The 20,313-nt window shown below is 44.4% G+C and overlaps 1 protein-coding gene and 1 long non-coding RNA gene across 2 annotated transcripts; both read left to right on the top strand.

The window, feature by feature from the left end:
• The first annotated feature begins 1,614 nt into the window (after positions 1-1,614).
• On the top strand, positions 1,615-19,872 carry LOC306825866 (uncharacterized protein). Its single transcript, XM_079346826.1, has 3 exons — positions 1,615-1,710; positions 4,027-5,740; positions 16,327-19,872. The coding sequence occupies exons 2-3, from the start codon at positions 4,078-4,080 to the stop codon at positions 18,048-18,050; spliced, it is 3,387 nt and encodes a 1,128-aa protein (XP_079202952.1). The 5' UTR covers positions 1,615-1,710; positions 4,027-4,077; the 3' UTR covers positions 18,051-19,872.
• LOC306825577 lies at positions 13,635-14,442 on the top strand. The gene is made up of 3 exons (XR_013779292.1): positions 13,635-13,927; positions 14,123-14,179; positions 14,262-14,442. It is a non-coding gene; the product is annotated as an uncharacterized lncRNA (long non-coding RNA).
• Positions 19,873-20,313: the final 441 nt, after the last annotated feature.

The raw sequence follows: 20,313 nt of genomic DNA on the forward strand, positions 1-20,313 counted from the left end.
CAGTTTTAGTGGGAACCACAACGTCCATACAGAAGTTCATGTAGTCAGTTGTGCAGTGTGTGACCCCCTCAATGTCATCACCATGAGTCTCTTGCAGGGCACTCCAGTCAGTGGTCTCAAAACAGTCTCTGAGCGCCTCCTCTGCCTCAGGAGACCACTTTCCGAAGGTGCGAGTAGTTATCGGTTGTCTCTGGATCATAGTTTTGTACTGTGGCTTTAGTAGGACCAGGTTGTGGTCGGACTTACCCAGAGGTGGTAGGGGGGTGGCAGTGTAGGCGTCCTTCACGTTTGCATACAGGAGGTCTATTGTCCTGTTCTTCCTGGTGGGACAGCTTACAAACTGGTGAAAGTCCGGTAGTGTGGAGTTCAATGTAACATGGTTAAAGTCCCCTGAGATGGCAATGAAAGCATCCGGGTGCAGCGTTTGTAATCTTGAGGTGGTCGCGTGGATGACGTCACACGCCGAAACTTCGGCGTGTGCCCGGGGAGGAATGTAAACACAGACCACGATCGCGTGAGAAAATTCCCTCGGCATGTAGTAAGGACGGAGACCCACCGCCAGCAGCTCGATGTCTTTGCTGCACGTTGCCTCCTTCACAGTAACATGTCCATGGTGGCACCATCTGTTGTTAATGAACAGCGCGAGTCCTCCTCCTTTCCGTTTGCCGCTGCGTTTCGTGTCTCTGTCCGCTCTCACTGTAGTGAAGCCCGGTAGATCCACGTTAGCGTCCGGGGTGTTTTGAGTCAGCCAGGTTTCTGTGAGGCACATTAAACTGCACTCTCTAAATGTCCGGTTGTTCCTCACAAGAGCAGCCAGCTCGTCTGTCTTGTTGGTTAGACAGTTTACGTTCCCCATAACTATCACCGGACCCGAGGGCTTGTACGTCCATCGATTAGCCGCGAGCTTAGCCCTTACCAGAGCCCCGGCTCTACAGCCTCTATACCGCCGCCTCAGCTCCTCTGGTATTGGGTGAACGACGCCGGCTTGTCCCGCTGACCGGAGCGAGAGCAGCGTCTCCCTTGCATAAGAAAGTTTTCCGCTGCTATTTCCACGAAGGCACGAAAAAGTATCCATAGGATACATAAAGTTATACACTGAAGGTGTACTATAGAAACTATATAGTATAGTACTATAAAAACTATAAAAGTAGAAGTTGGCACAGAGCCAAAACAAGCGAATAACATATCAGACGGGTACGACAGGGACGGAGCTACTGAAAGTGCGGCCACTCACGTCGGCGCACAGGTGAGAAAGTCCTTGTTAGGCAGTGTAGTCACATTGTAGCTCAATGTACTTTCTGTGCTTTCTGTTTGTCGCTGAGCTCGACATTAAACATGTAAAACACACTGAGATTCATTTCTTTACGTGTGCAACAAAAATAAGGTTAACATTTTTCTTTTATCGTACACTGTCACAGTTTTGCTCACCTGCCTTTACTCAGTCACTCTGTATTTTATTTGTTTCACTCTGTACTTTGTCCAGGTATTTCCAGAGGAGGCAATAAAACCTCCCTTACAGAGAAACACTCAAAGTAGGAGGAGCTACACGGAAAGAGGAGGAGCTTTGATATCAGATAACTTTAATTTAAAGTGAAAGTCTGAGTGAAAGCAGAGCTGCAGTCAAGAAAAGTCTGTTTCTCTCATCGACTCTCTGACGGTGAATCCTTCCAGTTTTTCTCAACTTTCCAGCAGAGCCTCTTTCAAACATCGGTGAGTACAGCGCCCAACCAGGTCAAAATGCTCTGAGTAAATATTCAAATGAGAGTTCAAGCTGCAATCTGACTTTGTAAAAACAATCTGTTTCACCATATAAAAACATAAAGTATCATTAAAGGATCATTTTGATTTAAAATAAAAGGCAATGTGTTCTTACAAAGAGAGGTAAATCACCTCTGACACCTTCAGGTGTGACAGGGAGCAGCTACAGCTAGCATTAGCATGAATCCATTCATGTAGTGTTTACCTGTTTTCATTTAAAAAATAACCATGATGATCCACTCCGTTTATTATTAAGTGTTTAACCACATATATACGTTTTCAAAGCATAAGCTACAAGGAATCACGTCCAAAGAAAAAAAATAACATGAAGACGTTGTGCTAAAAGAAAACAAGCATATTTTATGAGTCTGCTGTACAGAGAAGTACAAAGATCAGTGTCCAGTTTTCTGTGCTGTTTTATTATTGCTTATAAAGTGATAAAACTGAAATTTTCTGACGTGCACAGGCTTGATATCAAATGACCTGGTCAGACTTTAGTCAGTACAGCTCATTTTTGCTTTGTTCCAATAACTTGAATGAAGTCAGAAACCTCTGCTGTTCTTAGACTGGAAGTTCCTCTCAGGGCTGTAACAAACCATTTCTCTTTATTTGTGAGGTTCATCTGTAGCTGTCGGTGTTAAAAAAGAAAAATCTTTTTGTTTTGTTTCTTTTTACAATTTCCAGGAAGAAAATAAAAATGCTGAAAAGCTGAGTACAAAAAGTCAAAGTGACCAGGGAAGAGTTGAAGTTGCGTCTGTAAATAGTTCTGGAGAAATGAGAGAGAACGAGGGAACGGGTCAGTTTGAGGGTGGTGCCTCTGGTCAGGTGGTTAAACTGACGGGAAGAGGTTTACTAGAGGACGAGAGGGAGTGTCTGGATCTGTGGTGACTTTAGACTTTGTGACAGAGATAACCAAGAAGACTGAAGACACCCCGCCACTAGGGGGCAGTGGCGACAAAGTAGACGTTTGAGGAGGTGGTCTGTCCGACGACTAAACCAATCGAGGATGAAAACGGGTGAACTGAACACACTCGTTAGCCCACTGAGGAGCCTGGATGAAGAAATGCAATTTTTGCTACTTTTGAATGTCAATCGGCTGATTTTCTTCGCCGTTTACAGCCTTTTAAAATTTCCGTTGTGACCGGAAAGAAACTGTCGGAAATGACGTTCTGAGCGGACCAATCACAGTCCTTTTTGCGTTGACGCAACACGTAGTCAGGATTTTTTGGAGTGTCACACACGTGTCTATGTGTATGTTGTTCTCAAACACTAAAGCCACCACCCGCCACTAGGTGGGGCTGTAATCATAGACTGGCTGCAGCCTTTAAGACTTTGCAAACCACGCCGCACTCTAAAAAGAACCCTAACCCTAACAACTTCATTTTGGAAACATCATAGGCTGAATTATTAAATTACATTTATTCAGTTTGTGTGACTGAACGTCTCAAAATGATTAGATGTCATCTAATAAGGGGACTAAATAACTCACTTAAAGGTCACATGATCTCCTCCTCCTCTTCAGGTGAAATCAGTGTCCTCGCTCCTCTTCATCATGTGTGTGAAGTGTGTTGTTGTAAATCCACTCTGATCCTGTATTTGATCATGTCTATAAACCCCTCTATTTCAGCCCTGCTCAGAACAGGCTGTTTCTGTGTCTGTAGCTTTAAATATGTAAATGAGCTGTGTCTGGCCACGCCCCCTCTCTGGAAGGGCTCGGGTGTACTCGCTGCTTTCTGGCTCCATGTCCTATTGTTTACGGTGAGAAGGCAGACTCAGAGGGCAGAACAAACACCTAGCTGTGGGAGTGTCACCCACCTGGGGGAGGGGCTACTGCCCTTTGTGATGTCATGAAGGGAACATCTCCAAACGGCCTGTTTGAGCACACATTTTCTGAAGAGTGGAGCAGGCAGAAGACGGAGAGGATGGACTTTTCTCATCATTGGGGGGTTTGTAGACAGACTAGAGACACATGTTGGAGGAACATGGAGGATTTTGAACAATAAGTGACCTTGAATTGTGATTGAAGATCACCCGAAGCTACTTAGTGCATCATCAGCCAGAATTGAGCTCAAACAGTTGTGATAAATGTTCATTAAACCTTACACCCCACAAACTGCAAAATTAGTTTCATCATCATAAGATCCATCATGTAGAAGCTACCAGGATGGATCTGTTATTACCCCTCTCTTCACTCCTGTGTTGATTTAGTTTTTAAAAGTGTACCATGTCTTCACTTAACTTCATGTTTGTTTTCGTTATCTTTCCCAGTAAATTTCGTCCTCCAGGAAGAAGTGTGACGACACAGACCAGGATGAATCTATGTATTCAAGCATGGACAAACCTATAAACATGTCTGCTGCCAGCTGTCTGCTGACTGAAGATCAGTTCCTGTGCTCCATCTGTCTGGATGTGTTCACTGATCCAGTCAGCACTCCATGTGGACACAACTTCTGTAAAGCCTGCATCACTACACACTGGGATAGTAACGCCCCGTACAAGTGTCCCAACTGTAACCAGGTTTTCTACAGACGGCCAGAACTACAAGTCAACACGTTCATCTCTGAGATGGCTGCTCAGTACAAACAGTCAGCTCAACAGAAAGCCAGCAGCAGCTCAGAGCAACACAGGTCCAAACCAGGAGAAGTTCCCTGTGACGTCTGCACTGGAACCAAACTGAAGGCCCAGAAGTCCTGCCTGGTGTGTCTGGCTTCTTACTGTGAGACTCACCTGGAGCCTCATCTGACCATGTCAGGTCTGAAGAGACATCAGCTGATCGACCCCATGGAGAACCTGGAAGGCAGGATGTGTGAGAAGCACGACAAACTGCTGGAGCTGTTCTGTAAGAACGACCAGATGTGTGTCTGCATGCTGTGCTCAGTCACAGATCACAAGACTCATGATGTTGTTCCTCTGAAAGAAGAATATGAAGGAAAGAAGGCCGAGCTGGGGAAGACAGAGGCTGACATTCAGCAGATGATCCAGAAGAGACAACAGAAGATTCAGGAGATCAAACACTCAGTGGAGCTCAGTGATGTTAAAGCAGACAAAGAGATCTCAGAAGGTGTTCAGGTCTTCACCGCTCTGAAAGAATCTGTTGAGAGAAGCCAGGCCGAGCTCATCGACACGATCAAAGAGAAGCAGAGGAAGACGGAGAAACAGGCTGAAGGCTTCATCAAAGAGCTGGAACAGGAAATCTCTGAGCTGGAGAAGAGAAGCACTGAAGTGAAGCAGCTCTCAGGCTCTGAAGACCAGCTCCACCTCCTCCAAAACTTCACATCACTAAACGCTGCTCCACCCACCAAGGACTGGACTGGAGTCAGAGTCCATCCACCTTCATATGAGGGGACTGTGGTGAGAGCTGTGAGCCAGCTGGAGGAGACCATCAGAGAACAGATGAAGAAGCTGATCTATGAGGAGGAGCTGAAGAGGGTCCAGCAGTATGAGGTGGATGTGACACTCGATCCTGATACAGCACATCCTAATCTCATCCTGTCTGATGATGGAAAACAAGTTAAAGATGGTGATGAAAAGAAGAATCTCCCAGACACTCCAAAGAGATTTACTAAGTATGGTATTGTCTTATCAAAGCAGAGTTTCTCTTCAGGCAGATTTTACTTCGAGGTTCAGGTTAAAGGGAAGACTGAGTGGGATGTAGGAGTGGCCAGAGAGTCGATCAACAGGAAGGGAGAAATCACTCTGTGTCCTCGGTATGGTTTCTGGACGATATGTTTGAGAAATGAAAATGAGTACAAAGCTTGTGCTGACCCTCCAGTCCGTCTCTCTCTGAAGTCCGGTCCTGAGAAGGTGGGGATGTTTGTGGATTATGAGGAGGGTCTGGTCTCCTTTTATGACGTTGATGCTGCAGCTCTGATCTACTCCTTCACTGGCTGCTCCTTCACTGAGAGACTCTACCCATACTTTGGTCCCTGTCCTAACGATGGTGGTAAAAACTCTGCTCCTCTGATCATCTCTCCTGTCAGTCACACTGAATAGATCAACCACTGAGTTTCATCAGTTTCATGTCAGACTCAGCTGTTAACAAACATGCAGGGAGAATCCTCATCAAGGACTTAAAATACTGTTGATGTTCAAACACTGAAGTCAGAATCAACATTTACTCCACTTTATGAACTTTTCTGAAATGTGTTTGTGTCAAATACTGATTCTTTTAAGGATTGATGAATGTCGGCATAAATGACCCGTGAACAGTTGCCAGTTGCCTTTTCTCTTGTTGTTAAATAAAAGTGTGTAAAGTTGTTTTCACGTGTCTGATTACGTTTCACTGTCCATCCAAATCAAACTACACCAACAGGTGATGATTGTTAGGATCAAATCATGTGATGAAGAACTCCATCAGCTCTTTTCACCACATATAGGTGTGCATGAAAACAAAGTCTAATTTTAGGGACGACTTGTTCTGAGCAGCTGATATGATCCATAGACTGAGAAAGAATTAGACAAAGCTTTGTTGATTTAAAAGGTAAATCCAAAGCTGAAGTTTCTTTAACCTGAAATATTTCCTGAGACCAGCAGGGGGCGACTCAGTGGTTGTAACAAGAAGTCAGACTGTATAAAAGTTAAACTTGATATTTCCATTTATAGGTTTGACTAAAACAAAGGAAACTGAATACATGGAAGGAAAAGCAGTTAACAAATCCTGAAGGCGTTTTGGATTCCTCGTGTCTAAGTTAGCACAATACATATTCTGAGGCTAGCTGACAGCTAGCTTCATCTGACAGCATCAAGACCGCTAAATCAGGCGTCCACTCAACAGATAAAAATAACACGCGCTAACTTCTGCTTGTAACTCTTCATTTTACCGTTTGTTCCTTGATACCATCATCCCTGTTTCAATATGGGGACATGCTCGACATTTCCTTGATTGTATTTTGAAAATGTGAAGATGGGAAGTTAGAAGTGTTTAAATGTGGTCTCATTTTTGGAAATAGTTAATTTACTGTATTCAATCTTTATTTGCTTTATTTACTTTTAAGGTTAAATATAAATTGTGCTCCAAAGATGGACAGACAGATTTAGGTGTTGTTTCCTATTTTCACCACAAGGTGGAGTATAAACATTAGTTACAATACACACCCACTGGCCCCCCTCCCCTCTGTATACAATAATCCCCCAAACAAGATTTAGCAGCCCCTATGTGACTAAGAGTAAACATAATTATATGTTAAACCTGTGCAGTTAGCATTAGCAATTAGGATAGGATAGGACAATTAGGATTAGGATAGGATAGGATATAACTTTATTGATCCCCAATGGGGACATTCGGGACTTAAAACTTATATAGCATAATGTACATAACCTGTGAAGGAGAGAAAACATGTGTTGGTTAAGAGAGACCTGTAAACAGTTAAACAGCCTTAGAAACAAAGTGCTGACCTTCTAGAAACTAGTTACATGTGCATGTACAGAGGTGTTTGAGGTAGTGCCAGAGGTGTGAGTACAGTCATTAAACAGTCAATGCAGGAATGTAAATTGGCTCACCAACTTAAAGGAGCAGTGATTTGCATTAAGTGTCCTAGACAATAAGGTGAAACCAGGAGTGATTAGGGTGATTATTGTTAAGTACCCAACTATTGAGGAGCAGATTAGCATTAAGTGTTGAAGACAATAGAGTGAAACTTGACCTAATTAGGGTGATCATGTCAACCATTACAGATGTAGCTAAACACAACAGTAGGATGAAACCAGACATGATTAGGGTGATTATCTTTAGAGTGACCAGTGCTCAGTAAGGTGACTATCAATATGCATTAAAGTGTCCAACTGGGGGCTGACTCTGAGGTCAGCAGAGCAGATGAGGAATGAGAAAAAAGTGAAAAGAAAAAAAAAAAAAAAGGGTTCAGGGTTCACCGTGTGCCTCTTCCCTGCCGTGACAGTGAGGTGTTGTACAATCTGATGGCCTATAGGGGGACAAAAGAGTTCTTGAGCCTGTCCGTGGAGCATGGCTGTGACAGCAGTCTGTCGCTGAACATGCTCCTCTGCCCGGTGAAGGTGCTGTGCAGAGGGTGGTGTGTGTTGTCCATGATGGAGAGCATTTTGTCCAGGGACCTCCTCTCTACCACTGTCACCAGTGAGTCCAGCTCTGTGCCCACCACAGAGCTGGCCCTCCTCACCAGTCTGTCCAGGCGTGCTGCGTCCCTCTTCTTACAGCTTCCTCCCCAGCACACCACTGCGTAGAAGAGGACGCTGGACACCACAGACTGGTAGAACATCTGCAGCAGCTTTTTGCAGATGTTGAAGGACCCCAGCCTTCTCAGGAAGTACAGACGACTCTGTCCCTTCCTGCAGGTAGTGTCCATGTTAGGCGACCAATCCAGCTTGTCATCCAGCTGCAGCCCCAGGTACCCGTAGGTCCTGACCACCTCCATGTCGACCCCGCCGATGGAAACAGGTTCTAGATGTGGTTTGTTCCTTCGGAAGTCCACCACCATCTCCTTGGTCTTGGAGGTGTTTAGCTGCAGATGGTTGTCACTGCACCACGTCACAAAGTCCTCGATCAGGCTCCTGTACTCCTCCTCCTGTCCATCCCTGACACAAGCAACTATCGCAGTGTCGTCCGAGTATTTCTGCATGTGGCAGAGCTCAGAGTTATACTGGAAGTCAGAGGTGTACAGGGTGAACAGGACAGGAGAGAGCACGGTCCCCTGTGGTGCTCCGGTGCTGCTGACCACAGTCTCAGATGTGCAGTCCTTCAGTCTGACGTACTGTGGTCTCTCTGTGAGGTAGTCCGTGATCCACCTCACCAGGTGCGAGTCCACCCTCATCTCGGTCAGCTTGTCTCTCAGTAGGAGGGGATGGATGGTGTCGAAAGCGCTTGAGAAATCAAAGAACATGATTCTCATCACGCTGCTCCCTTTGTCCAGATGAGAGTAAGCCCTGTGTAGAAGATAGAGGATGGCATCGTCCACGCCCACCTTTGCCTGGTATGCAAACTGCAGGGGATCCTGTGCGTGTTGTACCTGGGGTCTGAGGTGTTGGAGCAGCAGCCGTTCGGAGGTCTTCATAACGTGGGATGTCAGAGCGATTGGTCTGAAGTCGCCTGGCTCACTGGGGTTTTTCTTTTTGGGGACAGGGGTGAGGCACGAGGTCTTCCAGAGCACAGGAACCTTCCCGAGCCACAGGCTCATGTTGAAGATATGCTGAAGTGGCTCCCCCAGCTCAGCAGAGCAGGCCTTTAGCATCCTGGGGCGGAGTCTCTTCAGCTCCTTGCTCACCTGGTCTCTGGTGATGGTGGGGGGGAGGGGGGATGGATTGTCACTGGAGGTTGTATCTGTTCTGGTGGAGGTGTTGGGGGGAGTGAGAGGGGGGGAGGGGGTGTGTAGAGGCGTGCTGGGGGGACAGGCACTGGCTGCAGCGACGGGGCTGTCGAACCTGTTAAAAAACAAGTTGAGCTGGTTTGCTCTCTCAGGGTCCCCGTCTTCTGCGTTGTTGTTTTTCTTTTTGCAGCCTGTGATGGTTTTCATGCCCTCCCAGACCTCCCTCATGTTGTTCTGCTGCAGCTTCTGTTCTACTTTCCTTCTGTACTCCTCCTTTGCCTCTCGGAGTCTGACCTTGAGTTCCCCCTGCACACGCTTCAGCTCTGCCTGAACCCTCCTTGAATGCCCTTTTCTTCCTGTTAAGGATCTCCTTGACATCGCTGGTGATCCAGGGCTTGTTATTCGGGAAGCAGCGCACAGTTTTAGTGGGAACCACAACGTCCATACAGAAGTTCATGTAGTCAGTTGTGCAGTGTGTGACCCCCTCAATGTCATCACCATGAGTCTCTTGCAGGGCACTCCAGTCAGTGGTCTCAAAACAGTCTCTGAGCACCTCCTCTGCCTCAGGAGACCACTTTCCGAAGGTGCGAGTAGTTATCGGTTGTCTCTGGATCATAGTTTTGTACTGTGGCTTTAGTAGGACCAGGTTGTGGTCGGACTTACCCAGAGGTGGTAGGGGGGTGGCAGTGTAGGCGTCCTTCACGTTTGCATACAGGAGGTCTATTGTCCTGTTCTTCCTGGTGGGACAGCTTACAAACTGGTGAAAGTCCGGTAGTGTGGAGTTCAATGTAACATGGTTAAAGTCCCCTGAGATGGCAATGAAAGCATCCGGGTGCAGCTGTTACGATCTCCGACTGGATCGGACCCAAAAGCACCACTCGTCAAACAAGTTCAAGCCAGTATCCAATTTAATAAACAAGTGACAGTGAGGGGGAGGGGGTGATGTTTCCAGGAATCCCAATTGTGAGGTGAACACTCGGTCCGAGTGTGAAGTGAGTCTCCAGTCCCGTAGTGCAGTTCCTTCTGAGAAGATCAGCAGGCAGTGAGCAGGTAGTGACGAACACACACGAATCCAAAAACACAACGATCTAAAGTGAGGAAGCACAGAGGAGTTAGTTCCCAGCTTAACCAAGCCAGATAAATATGCACAAAAGGCCGTGATCCACAAGAACGCTACTACCACACTGGTAGACGCAACGATCTGGCACCGAGGCAGAGGAATCCCAGGTTTAAATACAGCCAGGTGTTGATGAAGAGATTAGGTACACCTGGTGCAGCCAGCACCCAGGTAGCCACGCCTACAGCCAATACACAGAGACTAACAGGAGAAAGAAACATGAGGATCACAGACAGGGAATACAAACCACACAAAGGGGAAGGAGGGACCTGCCATGATGGAATCATGACAGCAGCGTTTGTAATCTTGAGGTGGTCGCGTGGATGACGTCACACGCAGTTTCGGCGTGTGCCCGGGGAGGAATGTAAACACAGACCACGATCGCGTGAGAAAATTCCCTCGGCATGTAGTAAGGACGGAGACCCACCGCCAGCAGCTCGATGTCTTTGCTGCACGTTGCCTCCTTCACAGTAACATGTCCATGGTGGCACCATCTGTTGTTAATGAACAGCGCGAGTCCTCCTCCTTTCCGTTTGCCGCTGCGTTTCGTGTCTCTGTCCGCTCTCACTGTAGTGAAGCCCGGTAGATCCACGTTAGCGTCCGGGGTGTTTTGAGTCAGCCAGGTTTCTGTGAGGCACATTAAACTGCACTCTCTAAATGTCCGGTTGTTCCTCACAAGAGCAGCCAGCTCGTCTGTCTTGTTGGTTAGACAGTTTACGTTCCCCATAACTATCACTGGAACCGAGGGCATGTACCTCCATCGCTTAGCCGCGAGCTTAGCCCTTACCAGAGCCCCAGCTCTACAGCCTCTGTACCTCCGCCTCAGCTCCTCTGGTATTGGGTGAACGACGCCGGCTTGTACCGCTGACCGGAGCGAGAGCAGCGTCTCCCTTGAATAAGAAAGTTTTCCGCTGCTATTTCCACGAAGGCACGAAAAAGTATCCATAGGATACATAAAGTTATACACTGAAGGTGTACTATAGAAACTATATAGTATAGTACTATAAAAACTATAAAAGTAGAAGTTGGCACAGAGCCACAACAAACGAATAACATATCAGACGTGTACGACAGGGACGGAGCTACAGAAAGTGCGGCCACTCACGTCGGCGCACAGGTGAGAAAGTCCTTGTTAGGCAGTGTAGTCACATTGTAGCTCAATGTGCAGAAGCGACTTCTCAACAATGTGCTTTCTGTTTGTCGCTGAGCTCGACATTAAACATGTAAAACACACTGAGATTCATTTCTTTACGTGTGCAACAAAAATAAGGTTAACATTTTTCTTTTATCGCACACTGTCACAGTTTTGCTCACCTGCCTTTACTCAGTCACTCTGGATTTTATTTGTTTCACTCTGTACTTTGTCCAGGTATTTCCAGAGGAGGCAATAAAACCTCCCTTACAGAGAAACACTCAAAGTAGGAGGAGCTACACCGAAAGAGGAGGAGCTTTGATATCAGATAACTTTAATTTTAAGTGAAAGTCTGAGTGAGAGCTGAGCTGCAGTCAAGAAAAGTCTGTTTCTCTCATCGACTCTCTGACGGTGAATCCTTCCAGTTTTTCTCAACTTTCCAGCAGAGCCTCTTTCAAACACCGGTGAGTACAGCGCCCAACCAGGTCAAAATGCTCTGAGTAAATATTCAAATGAGAGTTCAAGCTGCAATCTGACTTTGTAAAAACAATCTGTTTCACCATATAAAAACATAAAGTATCATTAAAGGATCATTTTGATTTAAAATAAAAGGCAATGTGTTCTTACAAAGAGAGGTAAATCACCTCTGACACCTTCAGGTGTGACAGGGAGCAGCTACAGCTAGCATTAGCATGAATCCATTCATGTAGTGTTTACCTGTTTTCATTTAAAAAATAATCATGATGATCCACTCCGTTTATTATTAAGTGTGTTTAACCACATATATACGTTTTCAAAGCATAAGCTACAAGGAATCACGTCCAAAGAAAAAAAATAACATGAAGATGTTGTGCTAAAAGAAAACAAGCATATTTTATGAGTCTGCTGTACAGAGAAGTACAAAGATCAGTGTCCAGTTTTCTGTGCTGTTTTATTATTGCTTATAAAGTGATAAAACTGAAATTTTCTGACGTGCACAGGCTTGATATGAAATGACCTGGTCAGACTTTAGTCAGTACAGCTCAGTGATCATTTTTGCTTTGTTCCAATAACTTGAATGAAGTCAGAAACCTCTGCTGTTCTTAGACTGGAAGTTCCTCTCAGGGCTGTAACAAACCATTTCTCTTTATTTGTGAGGTTCATCTGTAGCTGTCGGTGTTAAAAAAGAAAAATCGTTTTGTTTTGTTTCTTTTTACAATTTCCAGGAAGAAAATAAAAATGCTGCAAAGCTGAGTACAAAAAGTCAAAGTGACCAGGGAAGAGTTGAAGTTGCGTCTGTAAATAGTTCTGGAGAAATGAGAGAGAACGAGGGAACGGGTCAGTTTGAGGGTGGTGCCTCTGGTCAGGTGGTTAAACTGACGGGAAGAGGTTTATTAGAGGACGAGAGGGAGTGTCTGGATCTGTGGTGACTTTAGACTTTGTGACAGAGATAACCTAAAAGACTGAACACACCCCGCCACTAGGGGCAGTGGCGACAAAGTAGACGTTTGAGGAGGTGGTCTGTCCGACGACTAAACCAATCGAGGCTGAAAACGGGTGAACTGAACACACTCGTTAGCCCACTGAGGAGCCTGGATGAAGAAATGCAATTTTTGCTACTTTTGAATGTCAATCGGCTGATTTTCTTCGCCGTTTACAGCCTTTTAAAATTTCCGTTGTGACCGGAAAGAAACTGTCGGAAATGACGTTCTGAGCGGACCAATCACAGTCCTTTTTGCGTTGACGCAACACGTAGTCAGGATTTTTTGGAGTGTCACACACGTGTCTATGTGTATGTTGTTCTCAAACACTAAAGCCGCCACCCGCCACTAGGTGGGGCTGTAATCATAGACTGGCTGCAGCCTTTAAGACTTTGCAAACCACGCCGCTCTCTAAAAAGAACCCTAACCCTAACAACTTCATTTTGGAAACATCATAGGCTGAATTATTAACTCATTCTCCGCCATTGACGGAATATTCCGTCATTTGGATCCAACCGTTCCCCGCCATTGACGGAATTTTCCGTCAATTGGTGTTTTCAGTGTAATATGATAGGGGGCGCTCTGGCGGACATTGTGAAAAAGTTACAGGACTGTGGGGTCAAAAACCAACAAACAAGACCACTCGCGGGAAAGTAGAGAGAAAAAAAACAAACATTTTCTTCGTCCTTATTTTCCAGCGGGCGGTGTTCTATCAGTCTGTATGAGAGTTTGACGCGCGTCAAAAAGTCAACATTAGCCGTATAGATATGAGATAAAAGCTCTTGAACAGTACAAACATGCCGGCGCCAGCAAGGAGATATTCGGCTGTGGAAGCTACAGAGTTAATTATCGATACAGACTCTGATAATTCATTTTTTGACCTCCGTGAAACTGATCTGGATGAAGACAGCAGCGGCGACAGTGAATGGAGGGATTCAGGACGTGTAAGAGGTAAGATATGATCACGTTATTTTTTGATTCACCGTGATAGCATATGCATCTGATAATTCATGAGATAACGTGACGTCGAAATAACATATCTCTCAGTTTTGTACATAAACTATGTACCAAACGAATTTTTGACGGACATTTTATTGTAATTTCCAGACACAGAGTCCAGGTCTCCAAGATCCAGGTCTCCAAGATCCAGGTCTCCAAGGTCCAGACATACACGTAGGTGCAAGAGGTGAGTCATGATAACATATTTTATTTAGTTTGATAGTATGTTACTTGGATTGTATGATTATTAGATACTACAAGACAAGAGCATCTGCTAACTTGTGAGAGAAGATAAAAAAAGAAATAATTTAGCTTTCATTTTGTACACAAACTATTTACCAAATGAATATTTGATGACATTTTACTGTCATTTTACACACAGAGTCCAGGGATTCAAGGCCCAGGTGTCCTTTATACAGAACTACCCAAGGTGAAAGAGGTAAGATATGATATGAAGAGTTAACTCTCTTTGTGCACATCACACTGTTGAATAAAAAAATTGTCTTTCTAATTATTTACAGGTCGAACACAGCAAAGAGGCAGAGGTCGGACCTGTGGATCTTATGGGTGTGGTGGAGGTCAAGTACCTGGTGACCAAGCAAGAGGGTCTGTAAACCAGCCAGGTGCAGGTCCTGGTCCAGGTAATCTGATGTGGAAAGAAATGAACTGGCAGCCAAAAGACTTTCCTTTTCACTGAGAATCCTGGACCTCTAAATGATGCTGCTGCTCTTGATCATATCATTCGTAAGTCTGACCTTGAAATGTACTGGTCTACAGATGACATTTTGGTCACCCCCTACTTCAACAAGGTCATGTCCCACAACCGGTTTGAAATCATATGGAGATTTCTACACTCCAATGATTATGAATCAAGGCCAGCAAATAGCACTGACAGGTTGTACAAAGTCTGCCCTGTCTTATATTACCTTATATCTAAATTCAGTCAAATGTATCAACCTAACACCAACATTTGCATTGATGAGGGTATGCTTCTGTGGCGTGGACGGCTAGCGTTCAGGGTGTACAATCCCCAAAAACCTGTCAAATATGGGTTCAAATCCTACATCCTTTGCGATTCTGACACAGGCTACTGTTACAACATGAAACCCTATTGCGGAGAAGGCACTTCCCTGGGAGACACAATTGTCTCTCTTCTTGATCAGGTTTTTGTTCAACTAATATTTTATTATTGAAAATAATAATGATATTTAAGTGTTTGTAAAAACAAAGTATTTCTGAGTGTATAAGAGAAGAAAAATGTATAATATAGTTTGTAAATGTTGTAGTGCTACACTATTCAAAGAAAATTAATAATTTTATGTAATAATTTTTATTTATTTTAGTTATTTATTTTAAAATATAACTGTAGTTGTCAAATGAAAGTAAAAAGAATCCAAATGTAAACTCAAAATCACTTTTTTTCTTGAAAATAAGTGTGTTTTACAAAAGTGCTGTTTTCTCAGCTTTTTGTCTGGAATGTGGTTTTTTTGTGAAAATGGCCGATATTCAAGTGCTGATAAAAAAAGATTGAATGAAGTTTGAATAAAATAGTTTTTTTGTATATGAAAGCAGAGGCTCTGATCTTTCTTTTGATGTATTCAATATTTACATATTCAAAGAACAAAATATTCTGTGAGTCTTGAAAGATTGGTGAAAATGGTGAAAAAGGCTGGCGCTGGCTGGCAAACATTCTAGAATTCTCTGGCGGGGAAAGAGTTAAATTACATTTATTCAGTTTGTGTGACTGAACATCTCAAAATGATTATATGTCATCTAATAAGGGGACTAAATAACTCACTTAAAGGTCACATGATCTCCTCCTCCTCTTCAGGTGAAATCAGTGTCCTCGCTCCTCTTCATCATGTGTGTGAAGTGTGTTGTTGTAAATCCACTCTGATCCTGTATTTGATCATGTCTATAAACCCCTCTATTTCAGCCCTGCTCAGAACAGGCTGTTTCTGTGTCTGTAGCTTTAAATATGTAAATGAGCTGTGTCTGACCACGCCCCCTCTCTGGAAGGGCTCGGGTGTACTCGCTGCTTTCTGGCTCCATGTCCTATTGTTTACGGTGAGAAGGCAGACTCAGAGGACAGAACAAACACCTAGCTGTGGGAGTGTCACCCACCTGGGGGAGGGGCTACTGCCCTTTGTGATGTCATGAGGGGAACATCTCCAAACGGCCTGTTTGAGCACACATTTTCTGAAAAGTGGAGCAGGCAGAAGACGGAGAGGATGGACTTTTCTCATCCTTGGGGGGTTTGGAGACAGACTAGAGACACATGTTAGAGGAACATGGAGGATTTTGAACAACATGTGACCTTGAATTGTGATTGAAGATCACCCGAAGCTACTTAGTGCATCATCAGCCAGAATAGAGCTCAAACAGTTGTGATAAATGTTCATTAAACTTTACACCCCACAAACTACAAAGTGAGTTTCATCACAATAAGAAACATCCTGTAGAAGCTACCAGGATGGATCTGTTATTACCCCTCTCTTCACTCCTGTGTTGATTTAGTTTTTAAAAGTAAAGTGTACCATGTCTTCACTTAACTTCATGTTTGTTTTCGTTATCTTTCCCAGTAAATTTCGTCCTCCAGGAAGAAGTGTGACAACACAGACCAGGCTGACTCTCTGTATTCAAGCATGGACAAAGATTATAACATGTCTGCTGCCAGCTGTCTGCTGACTGAAGATCAGTTCCTGTGCTCCATCTGTCTGGATGTGTTCACTGATCCAGTCAGCACTCCATGTGGACACAACTTCTGTAAAGCCTGCATCACTACACACTGGGATAGTAACGCCCCCTACAAGTGTCCCAACTGTAACAAGGTTTTCTACAGACGGCCAGAACTACAAGTCAACAAGTTCATCTCTGAGATGGCTGCTCAGTACAAACAGTCAGCTCAACAGAAAGCCAGCAGCAGCTCAGAGCAACACGGGTCCAAACCAGGAGAAGTTCCCTGTGACGTCTGCACTGGAACCAAACTGAAGGCCCAGAAGTCCTGCCTGGTGTGTCTGGCTTCTTACTGTGAGACTCACCTGGAGCCTCATCTGACCATGTCAGGTCTGAAGAGACATCAGCTGATCGACCCTGTGGAGAACCTGGAAGGCAGGATGTGTGAGAAGCACGACAAACTGCTGGAGCTGTTCTGTAAGAACGACCAGATGTGTGTCTGCATGCTGTGCTCAGTCACAGATCACAAGACTCATGATGTTGTTCCTCTGAAAGAAGAATATGAAGGAAAGAAGGCCGAGCTGGGGAAGACAGAGGCTGACATTCAGCAGATGATCCAGAAGAGACGACAGAAGATTCAGGAGATCAAACACTCAGTGGAGCTCAGTGATGAGAAAGCAGACAGAGAGATCTCAGAAGGTATTCAGGTCTTCACCGCTCTGATGGAGACGATGCAGAGAAACCTCAACAAGCTCCTCGACACGATCAAAGAGAAGCAGAGGAAGACGGAGAAACAGGCTGAAGGCTTCATCAAAGAGCTGGAACAGGAAATCTCTGAGCTGGAGAAGAGAAGCACTGAAGTGAAGCAGCTCTCAGGCTCTGAAGACCAGCTCCACCTCCTCCAAAACTTCACATCACTGAACGCTGCTCCACCCACCAAGGACTGGACTGGAGTCAGAGTCCATCCACCTTCATATGAGGGGACTGTGGTGAGAGCTGTGAGCCAGCTGGAGGAGACCATCAGAGAACAGATGAAGAAGCTCTATGAGGAGGAGCTGAAGAGAGTCCAGCAGTATGAGGTGGATGTGACACTCGATCCTGATACAGCATATCCCAGTCTCATCCTGTCTGATGATGGAAAACAAGTTAAAGATAATAAAAGTGATAAAAAGAAGAATCTCCCAGACACTCCAAAGAGATTTGATACTTGTGCTATGGTCTTATCAAAGCAGAGTTTCTCTTCAGGCAGATTTTACTTCGAGGTTCAGGTTAAAGGGAAGACTGAGTGGGATGTAGGAGTGGCCAGAGAGTCGATCAACAGGAAGGGAGAAATCTCTCTGTCTCCTCGGAAAGGTGTCTGGACGATATGTTTGCGGAATGAAAATGAGTACATAGCTTGTGCTTACCCTTTAGTCCGTCTCTCTCTGAAGTCCGGTCCTGAGAAGGTGGGGGTGTTTGTGGATTATGAGCAGGGTCTGGTCTCCTTTCATGACGTCGATGCTGCAGCTCTGATCTACTCCTTCACTGGCTGCTCCTTCACTGAGAGACTCTACCCATTCTTTAGTCCCTGTAATAACAATGGTGGTAAAAACTCTGCTCCTCTGATCATCTCTCCTGTCAGTCACACTGAGTAGATCAACCACTGAGTTTCATCAGTTTCATGTCAGACTCAGCTGTTAACAAACATGCAGAGAGAATCCTCATCAAGGACTTAAAATACTGTTGATGTTCAAACACTGAAGTCAGAATCAACATTTACTCCACTTTATGAACTTCAAGTCTTAAAGTCTTTGTCAAATCCAGATATTTTTTAAGAAGCGTAACAGAAGGTTTTTATTTGTCTGAAATCTTGTTCTGAAATCAGGGACAACATTATTATTTTTTCTTTATTAAAGTTTTCTTGTTCTTCATTTTCTGCAAAAACTCTTCCTACCAGCTAACAAGCTAGCTCAGTTGTTAACCCGACGTTATAAAAGTCAGAACACAGGTTCTCATGTCACTGTGCCATATGTAGACTTGTATCAGTAAGTCATCTTGTTGTTGAGATAACTCTGAAGTGAACGGGTCCTTAAAGTAACTCTGATGTGTAAAAACTCAAGTGAACCAGTAGAAGTCGAGATAGTAAACTGCTTGTGTATGAAGTGTTCAGCATGTAGGATGAAGGAGAAGCATTGCACATTATTGTTCTGTATTATGAATTAATCTAAATCTTTCTGATCATCACTGATATGTCAGAATAAACTCAAAGTCTGCTGATTCTTCAAACGAGTTTTGCTTTTTTTTGCGCGGACAATCAGGTCTGAAGAATCTCAGCAGCAGTCCTCCTGAACTGATTCAGATGTTTCAGCCTTTAGTTAGCATTAGCTCCTCTCAGAGTTAGCAGCTCGATCACACTGAAGGACGACGTCTACAAAATGACACCAGAGGGGGAGAACCTTCAGAGTCGTACGTATGTGATGAAATGGAGTGAAACATGCTGCAGCACGAAGACTTCAGGCAGTGATGGAGAGATCCTCACAACATGATTGACGAAGATGATTTACATCATTGAATTCCTGCGGCCAAACCTTAATATGAACTGTTATCACCTCCTAACATGTCCTTCATGTCACTGCGTCTGTCTGGGGTTTTAGGACTCATTCCTGCGGTGCCCTATTGGCTCGAGCTAAATTCTCGAGTGAATATCCTGCTGCATTGTCACATCAGCTCTCTCTGCCTTGCTGCAGAAATAAATACGAAGCGTTCTGGAAGGAGAAACTTGGGGTGAAGTTCAAGCGAAAATGTGACTGCTTGCTTTCACATACAGCCTATCCAATGAATAGCAAGAGATTATCAGGATTTCTTCAAGTGTGAAAACAGCAAGAGAGAGTTTGAAAACTGGTCAATTAAAACAGCCTCACACGGGGCACCACAACATGTAGTGTAATCAATAGATTAAGATATTAATATGTCTTAGGGGGAACCATCCTCCAGTTTAATGGAAGAAAAGGCATTAATTGATAAGTTTCATAATCAGAAGTTTGAATTCTCTGAACTGTTATCACCTCCTAACATTCATGTAACATCGACGTCACTATTGTCTTCAACACTTAATGCTAATCTGCTCCTCAATAGTTGGGTACTTTAATGATAATCACCCTAATCACTCCTGGCTTCACCTTATTGTTTTGGACACTTAATGCTAATCACTGCTCCTTTATGTTGCTGAGCCCAATTTGCATCCCTGCATTGACTGTTTAACGACTGTACTCACACCTCTGGCACTACCTCAAACACCTCTGTACATACACATGTAACTAGTTTCTAGAAGGTCAGCACTTTGTTTCTAAGGCTCTTTAACTGTTTACAGGTCTCTTTTAATCAGCACATGTTTTTCTCTCCTCACAGGTTATGTACATTATACTATATAAGTTTTAAGTCTAATGCTAATGCTAACTGCACAGGTTTCACCTTTACTCTTAGTCACATAGGGGCTGCTAAATCTTGTTTGGGATTATTGTATACAGAGGGGAGGGGGGACAGCGGGTGTGTATTGTAACCAATGTCTTGTGTCCTGCCTGTCTGTATACTGCTACAGGATGCCCTGAATTTCCCTCGGGATCAATAAAGTATCTATCTATCTATCTATCTATCTATCTATCTATCTATCTATCTATCTATCTATCCAACTGCATCTGTGACCAGCAGATTATGAAGACGTGACACGGTTACTCTTACACGTAGATGTCTGCGCAGAGATTAAAGAACAAATAGATGCAAACAGAAATGTATAACAAACTGTTATGATCCTGTTCATCCCCGTCTCCTCCTCTGTAGTCTGTCTGAGTGTGTCAGTGGGCGTGTTTGGATTTTTAGGATGCTTCAGGTGGGGATGCAGAGGCTGCTGCTGACTGGAGA

The sequence above is a fragment of the Symphodus melops genome (genome assembly GCF_947650265.1).
Source record: "Symphodus melops genome assembly, chromosome: 6".
Lineage (NCBI taxonomy): Eukaryota > Metazoa > Chordata > Actinopteri > Labriformes > Labridae > Symphodus > Symphodus melops.

Bases quoted from the DNA above. Each gene is read 5' to 3' on its own strand.
- LOC306825866 (XM_079346826.1), top strand. From the start codon at position 4,078: ATGTATTCAAGCATGGACAAACCTATAAACATGTCTGCTGCCAGCTGT. The intron at 5,741-16,326 runs ACACTGAATAGA...TTTCCCAGTAAA, and splicing joins GATCATCTCTCCTGTCAGTC to TTTCGTCCTCCAGGAAGAAG.